Below are 12,500 nucleotides of genomic sequence, written 5' to 3'. Positions count from 1 at the left end.
GGACTAAAAAGTCTATGAGACATCCAAAATCCTTGTAACTCTCTCTCTCTCTCTCTCTCTCTCTCTCTCTCTCTCTCTCTCTCTCTCTCTCTCTCTACCAAAGAGCAAACGGAGTCTTCGCGGATGGACTAAAAAGTCTTCGAGACATCCAAAATCCTTGTAACTCTCTCTCTCTCTCTCTCTCTCTCTCTCTCCTCTCTCTCTCTCTCTCTCTCTCTCTCTACCAAAGAGCAAACGGAGTCTAGGTGGATGGACTAAAAAGTCTTTGAGACATCCAAATCCTTGTAACTCTCTCTCTCTCTACCAAAGAGCAAACGGAGTCTTTGCGGATGGACAAAAAAGTCTTTGAGACATCCAAAATCCTTGTATCTCTCTCTCTCTCTCTCTCTCTCTCTCTCTCTCTCTCTCTCTCTCTACCAAAGAGCAAAACGGAGTCTTTGCGGATGGACTAAAAAGACTTTGAGACATCCAAAATCCTTGTAACACACACTCTCTCTCTCTCTACCAAAGAGCAAACGGAGTCTTAGCGGATGGACTAAAAAGTCTTCGAGACATCCAAAATCCTTGTAACTCACTCTCTCTCTCTCTCTCTCTCTTTTGCTGCCCATGTATTACGAAATTCTATCCAATTCAGAACCCGTTTTCTCCATTTTCAGAAACATTTTTTTTTCCTCTGTCGATCTGTCTCTCATTATTGTCGTTTATATATCATGAAGTACACCAATACCCAACCTTTCGTCAAGAAAAATAAACAACTTACATCTTCAGTAAGAACGATGTTTGATATTCAATGAATCAGTGATTTTGATGTACAATGTTGTTCTCGATATAAAAAGAAAGAAGTAAAATGAAATGGAACATTCCCTGTATAAGGAGAACTTCGTGCTCGGTATTCTGGTCTTGCAAAAACAGGATGAAATCGCTTTTGCCTCTGAATTATCTGAAATGTGTGAGAGAGAGAGAGAGAGAGAGAGAGGAGAGAGAGAGAGAGATGAGAGGAGAGAGAGAGAGAGAGAGAGAGAGAGAGAGAGAGAGAGAGAGAGTATTTCTTCGTTAGGAAGAATTTCCATAAACCATCACCAAATGTCAAGAGAATCACTCTCACCTTGGGTTGACCTCCTTCCCCACCCCAGCCTGACCTGACCTATGACCTCCACATGACCAAACCTCAACGACAAAAAGGGGAGAGGACTCATGGTCTGTGGGGAGGGCTGAGAGGGGAGAGACTCTTCATGGGTGGGTGGGGAGGGAAATGAAGAGGGGTCTAGAGGAGTTCCCCTTGCATTCCCTGAGATCCTTCAGGGGGAGATGCTGAAAGTGGGGGCACACGAGAACTCGTTGAGGGTATAAATACCCTCCGAGTCTCCTCTTCAAGCACCATCTTCCGAACACCTTCCCTCGAAGTGACATCGGAGGTCCTCGTCAGGCACTTGAAGCGAAATGAAGTTTGTAAGTATTTTAGAAGTTCTTGAAATTCTTTAGTTTGATTTTCTTCATGTGGTCTGTTTCTTGATAGGTTTCTTCGTGGCTTTGTAAGTTCAATATTAAGAATAAGGAATATATATATATATATATATATATATATATATATACTATATATATATATATATATATAAATATATATATATATATATATATATATATATATATATATATATATATATATATATATATATGTATATATAGAATGGAAGAAGTATCTAAGGATGCATTTTACGTATTTGAAATTTTCATGTAGACAAGAGAACGTAGGATGTAAAGTTTGAGGGCTACGGTAATCCGCAGCTGAAAGAACTGCTTATAGAAACAAAATGTCCATAAAGTATTTATTCATATATGAATTTCTTGCTGTATACATTTTTACTTATCCTCCTTGAGAAGGAGAGGCCGATGGGAAGGAATTCCCAAATACCCAGATCTTCATAAAGTTAGATATAAAATGAGATGTTCTTTGTATATGTTTATATATCTGCCCGCTTCTTAAGTCTCTTTTAAAGCTTTATATATTTCTCGAAATAAATTCTTCGTATTTTCCTTTCGAGCAAAAGAGAAAATTCGAATATGAATGCAGTTCTAAGAACACCTTTCATCAAAAGATTATCTGAAACCTGAGTTCTTTGTGACCAAATGATATTTTTATTTTTTTTTTTTCTTGCGACTTGGAAATTATAAGAAAAACATCTGGCAACATACGATATTTAAGACATCGTAGTTCTTTAGATTAGTTCTTCTATACTTTTGATTCATCCATTTTTCTTATTATATTTTTCTTATACATTTGCTATTTTTTCATTCATACTTTTTTCCTACTTATCTTCTCCCATGTTAGTTTAAAAGATATCATTTTGAAAAGCTTGAATGAAAATGAAAATTTTTCTAACGCACTATACCAAATAGTTGTTGATCTAACATTATAAAATAATTTTGGTATTCAGTACGTAAGAGTAACTGTTACTTTGGCTGATCGCACAAAGAGTGTTTTAAAGGAAATGAAGTCAGAGAGGCAGTCAACCAAAAGTTTAAATATTTTGTGCAATTTATCAAGAGTGTTTAGTATCCTGCTTCTAAACAGCTTGCAAACAAATAATAAAAACCCATCGCACTCAAGGCTTTTTATATAAATATTCAAGAAAAGACACAAGACTCCTGAAGATGAGATTCCATCTCTCCTAACAACTGACGAATAATAAACTACCATCACAATCAAGGTTTTTATCTAAATACTTAAGAAAAGACAAAACTCCTGAAGCTGAAATTCCCTCTCCCCCAGGTCGTTGTGTTGTCCTGCCTCTTGGCAGTGGGATGCGGCGCCCCCCAGTTCTTCCCCAGGACTTTCCCCTTCAGGCACACGCAGCCTCGTCCGTTCAGGCCAATTCCCCAGCCCCAGCCTTACTACAACCGCCACATCAACACCATCAGAGATTTCCGCGAAGACCAAGGCAATGGCAACTTCCGGTACGAGTTCCAGACGGAGAACGGCATTAACGTGAACGCCGTCGGAAGGCCTGGCTCCAGGGGACAGAGCAACATCGCCGGAGGCTTCAGGTAAATATTTTATAAAGCAGAATAAATGGTTACACAGATCCTGGAAAAGGTCCCTTACAGGGCCCAACCCACAGGATTACATATAGAAAAATTACTTTTTCACCATCAGAAAACTTTTTTATCATTAAAATTACTTTTCATATATATATATATATATATATATATATATATATATATATATATATATATATAATATATATATATATATATATATATAAATTATATACACATTATACAATCCAAAAATGTAACAATCCCAATTTCGAAAATTCCAATCCAGGGGTTGAAAGTCGCGCCCCTTATTGAAAGCTAGACTTTGTGGTTTTGGGGAACTCGTAAGAACAACATATATTCATCCCCATCTTCCCTTTCAGCTTCCCATTCCCTGAAGGAGGTTCCGGCAGCGTGTCCTACGTAGCCGACGAATTCGGGTACCGTCCTGAGTCCCCCCTGCTCCCCACACCCCCACCATTGCCCGCCCACGCGGTGGAACAGATCCGCAAAGCCGAACAGGAGCGCGCCCGTGGGATCCGATGGGACTAGAGGACTGGCACTTGAAGAAACAACGAAGAGACTTCAGTTTTCGGGAAACGAATCTTACAATTAACGAGGACCTACAATGAGCTTTTCTGTATTATGCATTTTTTGGTCAATTTTGGGCTTCTAACTCATTCTAACATTCATTCTGTGTTGTAAATTTGATATATTTTCATGTACCACTACATCCAAAATATATTGTCTATCCAAAACAGAAATTTGCTTTTTTTATTACCGCTGTGCCTTGGTCCTTTTATCCTAAATTCTTTTTATACTGATGCTTAAAGAAGGAATGCATCTTTTTGCTTTTGAAATCATAAGTCATATTTTTATTCATTGATGCAAAATCGTCGTAAATTCCTAGTGATGAATAAATATGACATTCCTACTTGTCTCAATCTTCATATACTGTACATACTCGTTTTGCCTGATTGCCTGTAGACCTTCACACACATGGACATATTTATATTCCCACATATCTGATTTGTATTTACATATTTACACACACATGTTCATATATATATATATATATATATATATTATACACACATATTCATATACATAAATATATATATATATATATATATACATAATATATATATATATATGTGCATATATATATATATCTATCTATCTATCTATATATATATATATATGTATATATTATATATATATATATATATATATATATATATATATATATATATATATATATATATATATATATATATATATATATATATATTGAGAGCCTTAGAAACGGCTACTACATCCAAGCATGGAGGCCCTTTGCGCCATGGATGCCTGGTGGTTTATCAAGAGGTTGTCTTTTCCTTTTTCTGATTTTTTCTTCTCAAAACCATCCTTACTGTCCTCCCTTCAGTTGAAGTGGCTATCCTGGAGGGTATTTAGCCTTGCATGGTGTATCGGCTCCTCCATGTTGACCAGTTTTTCCGACTTTTTACTATAGTCTATGGATATCATCAATCACTTTTATTATTATTCTGTACATATTGTTTTTGTTTTAATTCTTGTTAATCTAGTTTTTAAGTATGGTGTCTCTTTTTTATTTCTATTAATTCTTATGCTGTCTGGAGACATTGAGCAGAATCCGGGACCAGTACGTCCTAGATTTCGTCAATGTCGTCTTCTGTATTGCAATATTCGTGGTCTTCATGCAAATATCCGAGACCTTACAGTTGCGTCCAGACAGTATGATATTCTTTTGTGCTCAGAAACTTTGGTTTCTAATATGAGGCACTCATCTGAGCTCCTTATAACTGGTTTTAATAAGCCAATAATGCTGAAACGTGATTCCATTCCTAGGGCCAGGGGAATGGCGGTGTATATTAGGACCGAGTACCCTGCTTCTCATAAGTCCTGCTATCAATGTGGATGTCATGAGATTCAGGTAATAAAAGTTTGTGGCAGGCATAACAACTTTTATTTGTGTTCAATCTACCGGAATCCAGACATGGATGATTCTATCTTTGATTGTCTTCTGACCATTATGGCTAAGATACAAGAAGATGATAGAAAGGCTTCGTTTGTCTTTGTTGGTGATTTTAATGCTCACCATAGGGAGTGGTTAAGTTCTATCTCTCCTACCGATCGCCATATGGCTTAAGAGCTTTAGACTTTGCCTCAGAATCAGGCTGTGAGCAAATCATAAATGAAGCTACTCACAGGTCTGGTAATTGCTTGGACCTCGTATACACTGACTCCCCTGGCGTTATAACTAGTAAGGTTGGTTCTCCAGTCGGGACTTCTGATCATGCCTTGATTTCATTATTAGTGAAGACTGAGCAGCCTGTCCCTGATATATCATATTCTTGTAAAATTTATATGAAATCCCAAGCAGACTGGAATGGGATTTTGCATGATCTTTTGTGCTTGAATTGGTCACAATTATATAATAGTGTAGATCCTGTTGTCCCTTTGAATGAGAATCTAGTCAACATAATTGATAGGCGTATCCCTTCTCGTGTGCTAAGGTACCGAATGAAGGACAAACCGTGGTTCAATGATGATTGTAGACGTGCTTATTTGGAGAAGCAGAAGGCCTATCACCTTTGGAAGGGTAACAGATCAGATTTGACCTGGAACAACTATACTCAGCTTCGAGCTTTTGCTCAGAGAGTTTATGCCTCAACTGAAAAGGAGTACAATTTAATCATAAAAGAAACCCTCTCTGGTACAACTCAGGAACATAAATGGTGGTCTACCCTTAAATCTGCACTCTTTGGTGTAGATGCAACAGTTCCTCCTTTACTTAAACCAGATGGCTCAGTCACTCACTGTCCAAAGGAAAAGGCAACCCTTTTGGCTGATGTTTTTGACAGTAAACAGAGTAATGAAAAACTTGAACTTCCTCATTCCTGTTTTCCTGAGGCTAAACTAACTAGTTTAGCTTTTCGATCTCGTGAGATTAAAGCTCTGTTGATGGACCTTGATGCTTATGGAGGTGTAGACCCTAATGGTATTTTTCCTTTGTTTTTTATAAAGACAGCAGATTTCTTAGCTCCAAAGTTATCTGTTATTTTACGCAAGTTAGCAAGAAGAGGAGCTTTTAGCACTTGTTGGAGAATTGGTAATGTTACTCCTCTATGTAAATGTGTTTGTGGTAGCTCAAGTCCCACTGATTACCGCCCAATTTCCATAACTCCCATATTATCTAAAGTTTTTGAACGTCTTCTGGCAAAACGTCTTAATAGGTTTGCTGAAGGTAATCATCTATTCCCTAGTTTGCAATTTGGTTTTCGGAAAGGCCTTGGAGCATGTGATGCCCTTCTTACAATCTCCAATGCAGTACAGAAATCCCTTGATTGTGGTCGGGAAGTTCGTATGATTGGCCTTGATTTTAGTGCTGCCTTTGACCGTGTTAATCATGAGGCCCTTGTTTTCAAACTGAAACAGTTGGGAGTGGGTGGGTCGTTTCTTAGCATTATTATTGATTTTTTAAGTAGTAGATCTCAAAGAGTTGTTGTTGATGGGCACCATAGTGAGTATAGGAATGTGATATCCGGTGTTCCACAGGGTAGTGTTCTTGGCCCATTACTTTTCATACTATATACACATGACATGTGGTTTGGCCTAGAAAATAAGCTTGTTGCATATGCAGATGATGCTACTCTCTTTGCATCAATTCCATCACCTGAATGTAGATCTGGGGTTGGTGAATCCCTTAATAGAGATTTAGCTAAAATTAGTGCATGGTGCAAATTATGGGGTATGAAGTTGAATCCTAACAAAACTCAAAGTATGATTGTAAGTAGGTCAAGGACGGTGGCTCCTCAACATCCGGATCTCAGTATTGATAATGTTTCTTTAAATTTGTATGACTCTTTCAAAATTTTAGGCGTGATTCTTGACAGCAAATTTACTTTTGAGAAACATATAAGGTCTGTGTCTTCTTCAATTGCACAAAAAATTGGCTTATTGAGAAAGTCTTTTAAGATATTCGGAGATCAATCTATTCTGAAGAAGTGTTTTAATTCTTTTATTCTACCTTGTTTTGAGTATTGTTCTCCTGTCTGGTCTTCAGCTGCTGATTCTCATCTTAATTTGTTGGACAGAAACTTACGGTCTATTAAATTTCTTATTCCTGATCTAGATATTAATCTCTGGCACCGTCGATCAATTAGTTCATTATGCATGTTGCATAAGATTTTTCATAACTCTGACCATCCTTTACATTCAGAACTCCCTGGACAATTCTATCCTGTTCGTAATACTAGGCAGGCAGTTAATTCTAATAGCCAGGCCTTCTCCATCATAAGACTCAATACTACGCAGTACTCTAGAAGTTTTATTCCAGCTGTTACCAAGTTGTGGAATGATCTTCCTAATCGGGTTGTTGAATCAGTAGAACTTCAAAAGTTCAAAGTTGGAGCAAATGCTTTTTTGTTGACCAGACGGACATGAGTCTTTTTATAGTTTATATATGACATTTTTGTTGTTGACGTTGTTAATAGTTTATATATGATATATCTCTTTTGACATTACTTTTTTTAGAATGATTTATTGTTAATTTGTTCTCTTCAGTTATTTATTTCCTAATTTCCTTTCCTCACTGGGCTATTTTTCCCTATTGGAGCCCCTGGGCTTATAGCGTCTTGCTTTTCCAATTAGGGTTGTAGCTTGGATAGTAATAATAATAATAATAATAATAATAGGAGTAGGAGATAATGATGATATATATATATCTATGTATATATATATATACATATATATCTATGTATATATATATATATACATATATATATATATATATATATATATATATATATATATATATATATATATATATATATATATATATAACATATCTATATTTATACAGATCTATGTATGCACACAGTTGCGTGACTATATACATAAAGTTTACGTTACATGAAGCCGCACAAACATAGAAACATAATTTATGAGTCAAAGCTAACCACGATATCTCGCGCAATCTCTAAGAAAAGAAACTCTTCAAAAATAATTTTGGGCAAAGATCTAAAGATTTTGGTTGGGTGTTTCCCCAAGATGTAATCTTCGTTGCTTCATTGCTTGGAGAAGTGGGCTACCCTTGACCTTTCATGACCTGGGGGGGGGGGGGGGGGCCGCCTGAGGTAAGCCGACTTAAGTTGCACTGGCTTAACTCCTAGCCCTGATTTGACTCATCTTGAAAATGGACCGCTAAACTTTATATATATATATATATATATATATATATATATATATATATATATATATATATATATATATATATATATATATATATATATATATACATATATATATATTTATATATACATATATATATATATAATATATATATATATATATATATATATATATATATATATATATATATATATATATGTATATATATATATATATATACATATATATATGTATATATATATATATATATATGTATATATATATATATATATACATATAGGCCTTTATATATATACATATATATAAATATATTATGTAAAATATATATAATATATATATATATATATATATATATATATATATATATGCGTGTGTGTGTGTGTTTGTGTGTAAAGTTTCAAGTCTCTAATCATCAGCGTCTCCACTGAGCTATGACCAATTCTTCATATAGAAGTCACTAGCATGGATCAGGTTTACAGGAATTGAATTCATGCAAAAAAGAAAAAATATTGTCTATCAAGGTCGGACAATCAAAATCCTTAAAGTTCTTAAAATTGGACAGTCAAAATACATATAGTTTATAAAATCAGTCATTTAAAATAATCATGGTACTTAGGTTGAGCAATTAATACCCTTATGGTTCCTAAGATCAGAAAGTCGATATCCTTAAGGCTATAAAGGCCACAGTCAAAATTCTCATGGCTCTTAAGGTTTGACAGTCAAAATCATTATGGTTCCTAAGATCAGACAGTCAATATCCTTATGGTTCTCAAGGTCAAACAGCTAAAATCTTCATGGTTCTTATAATTATAATCAGACAATCAATATTTAAGTTACAGACCTTTCTAGCTGACAGAGCAAATGTTCGTCAAACAAAAAAAAATTTTCGGCGTTGTTCGCCGATGACGTCAGAAACGAGGATTTTCAGGCTGAGACTGTTTGACTGTTCGATAATATTCAAAGTTCAGGCAAGGTCTGGTGATCTGTGTTGGAACAACAGCCATCAACCTGTGAGGTACAGGATTCATAAAGTTACATCTTTACATACATTTTCATTGGCTTCAGTGTATGCAGTTACACCAATCAGCCAAGATGTCGTCTTAAATCTACTAAGCCAATAGCTAAGTAGCCAAGTGTGGACGCATGTTTACTATTTCTCCGTCAACATTTGCTCTGCGGAGAAGAAAACAGGCTGTATGGACACTTGGATATGGTATCACTTTTTGATGTCATATAAAGTTTCATATACTCTCTTTTTTGAAGCCTACTACGAACCATTTTGACATAGTAATAGTTTTGTTTGACGAACATTTGCTCTGTCGTATGGAAGGTCCCTTAGACAACCAGTGTTTATAATTCTTAAAACCAGAGTAAAAATCCTTATAGTTCGTAAGGTCAAGCATTCAATATCATTATGGTTCTTTAGCAAGGTACCCAAATCCTTATGGTTCTTAAGGTCAGGCAGTCAATAACCTTATGGTTCCTAAGATCAGACGGCAAAAATTCTTACGGTTCTTAAGGCCAGGCAGTGAAAATCATTATGGTTCCTAATGCTAGGCAGTCAATGACTACATGACTTTTCAGCGAGGCTGCCAAATATTTATGGTTTTTAAGATTAGGCAGCGAAATCTTTAAGGCTCTTAAATTCAAGCAGTAAAAATATTTATGCATCGAGAATGAGGAATCAAAATCGTTATAGTGAGCAGTGACAATTCTTATGATTCTTGAGGTCAAGCAGTAAAAATCTTTATGGTTGATAAGGTCAGAAAGATGATATCCATGTGATTCTTATGTGAGGAAGCGAAATCTCTATAGTTTTCATGGTCAGACAGTGAAAAATCCTACCGCTCTTAAGATCAGACAATCAATATCCTTACCGTTTTTTAAGCGAGCCATAAGAAACCTTATGGTTCTTTGGGTCAGACAATAAAAATACTTATGGTACTCAAGGTTAGTCAGCTAATATCCTTACAGTTCTTATGTGAGCCAGCCAAATCCTTACGGTTTTTAAGCTCATACAATGAAAATCAGTGCGGTTCTTAAGCTCAGGCAGCCAATATGCTAATAGTTCTTAACTAAAACCTTTATGGTTATCTGAGTTAGCCAGTTAATATGCCTATGATTCTTGTGAGGCAGGCAAATCTTCATGATTATTAAGGACAGGGAGTGAAAATCTTTATGGTTCTTAAGTGAAGTAACCAAATCCTTATGATTCTTAGTCAGGTAGTCAAAATTCCTTTAATTTTAAGACCAGACAGTCAAAATCCCTACGGTTCTTAAGTCCAGACAGTTAAACAACCTTTTTTTTCTATAAACGTGAGGATATATAATTCGTTTATGCGTTTAGCTGTACAAACTGTAAGTCAAAATTATCTAAAATAAAATATCCTGCAAGTGCATTACCGATCGAATTCGATTGATTAAATCAATTCAAGAGGTCCACGCTACGATCTAATACCATTGAATTCATTATCATACTTTGAAGTCACAGTCTGTTCCGTAACAAAACCAGTTAACATCAAAACTATTCAATAACGTTGTTCCTATATGCACAGTACATCACGAGTTAGATGAAGTATTATCTTAAAGATATATTCAACTTGGCTATATAGGTACAAAGTGGATTATCTATATGTGTGGCTTCGAGAGAGTACACTTCTAGTTATAATTCAGGTAAAACTCATCAGTATTCAGTATAACCTACACTCATTCTTTATTTACGTCTATAGGCATTGTAGCTGTATGATGCCCCTTTTATTAGATAAAATCTATTAGTAATTAGTATCTGCCTAAACTGTTCCTTTTAGACATCCATCGAAATTGTAGTCATATAACACAAATTTGCAATGACATTATTCTAGCATACATTTTTTTTCTTCTTTCTTTCCCAAGTTGAAATATCCATAATAGAATTTCCTTTTTTTTTTTTCTTTTTTGCATTATTCATTACAGTTCGTGCTTCCTGCTAAAGCATAAAGAGTTACAGAAAGGCAGAGAAAATTACTTTCATCCCAAACCAAGGTATTTCCGAAAAAGACATTACATGGAAGAATTAGCTCGCTTTGCCTTACTGAATTTTGACAGGATAGCGTGACCTCAACTGACCTCAGATGCCCCATCTTAATACGCCCTTTAGCTCGGGGCGATGTCAGATCTTACCCCTTTTAAATTTCATGATTATATTTTTTTATCTTTTTTTAACTACTGATTTCATGTAAATAGAAGGAGGCAAAAGGCGTGATATGTTGATCACAAAATTAGCTAAGTACTGTATATAAAAAGGAATATCCCAAAATTAGCTAAGTATATGGAGAGGAATTTAAGAGGAATATTAAAAGTTAGCTTTTAATCGATGACACATGAAATGGCTTAAGTAACAGTGAACTATGATAAGTCGTTGAAAAATTATATACAGTACATCATCAACGAACTTAATCAAATTTTAATATTTACCATATTGACAATACAACTTTGAATCTTGCATACCGTATAAACTGTAGAATTCGAAGGGCACAACTGATAGAGAGACCAACTTACCCTCACTGAAGGAAACCTGCAATTGTTCTTTTCCCCCAAGCAAAAAGAGAATGGAAGCGAAGCCGCTGAAAGAAATCCTAAAGACAGTCGAGTGAGAAGCAGTAGAGGGAGACAAAGGGACGAAGATTTATCTTTCTCGAGACATAGGTTAGGACCTCACAGAGGTTGAGACCTCTGCCTCTCATCACGGGTCTCCATTATTCCTTTTTGCCTTCATTCTCGTCTATCGCAATCCGAAGCCTGATTCCGGTGGGAAAAGGAAAGAAGAATGAATGTTGATCCTTTTTGAAAATCATTATTATTTTTTTCTTGTTCTTCTTCTTCTAAAACAGGAACAATAGGATGTAATGCCCATGTAAGGGAAATTATATTACAACTGCACAAATTTGGGTAGATTTATATATTACTATAATGTCGGTATTGTCACTAATGTCTGAATAGCAATTTTAAATTATTTACATTTCAATTTCATGAGAAAATAGTATTTGTATTATATGTATATACTGTACATACATAAATACTGAACACACACACACAACGACAACAACAACAACAACATCAACAACAACAATAACAACCAATGCAACCGTTTTTATTCCACTGCAGGACAAAGATCTCAGACATGTCTTTAGTGGTGTCTGACTAACCTAATAGGTATCCCCACTCAGAAAGGGTAGTTTATATATGAGGGTTGCGATTATATATATATA

The 12,500-nt window shown here is 35.4% G+C and overlaps 1 protein-coding gene and 1 long non-coding RNA gene across 3 annotated transcripts in view; one reads left to right on the top strand and one right to left on the bottom strand.

Moving 5' to 3' along the window:
* The window catches only part of LOC137637946 (uncharacterized), a 183,981-nt gene that overhangs the window by 137,583 nt on the left and 33,898 nt on the right, over window positions 1-12,500 (bottom strand). The window lies entirely within an intron of this gene.
* On the top strand, window positions 1,365-3,800 carry LOC137637944 (cuticle protein AM1199-like). Its single transcript, XM_068370049.1, has 3 exons — window positions 1,365-1,449; window positions 2,771-3,045; window positions 3,420-3,800. The coding sequence occupies exons 1-3, from the start codon at window positions 1,441-1,443 to the stop codon at window positions 3,586-3,588; spliced, it is 453 nt and encodes a 150-aa protein (XP_068226150.1). The 5' UTR covers window positions 1,365-1,440; the 3' UTR covers window positions 3,589-3,800.

The sequence above is a fragment of the Palaemon carinicauda genome, chromosome 3 (genome assembly GCF_036898095.1).
Source record: "Palaemon carinicauda isolate YSFRI2023 chromosome 3, ASM3689809v2, whole genome shotgun sequence".
NCBI classification, from domain to species: Eukaryota; Metazoa; Arthropoda; class Malacostraca; order Decapoda; family Palaemonidae; genus Palaemon; species Palaemon carinicauda.
The sequence above is the reverse complement of the archived record's forward strand: the minus strand, read 5'-3'. Positions and strand labels throughout refer to the sequence as shown.

Bases quoted from the DNA above. Each gene is read 5' to 3' on its own strand.
- LOC137637944 (XM_068370049.1), top strand. The intron at 3,046-3,419 runs GTAAATATTTTA...CTTCCCTTTCAG, and splicing joins AACATCGCCGGAGGCTTCAG to CTTCCCATTCCCTGAAGGAG.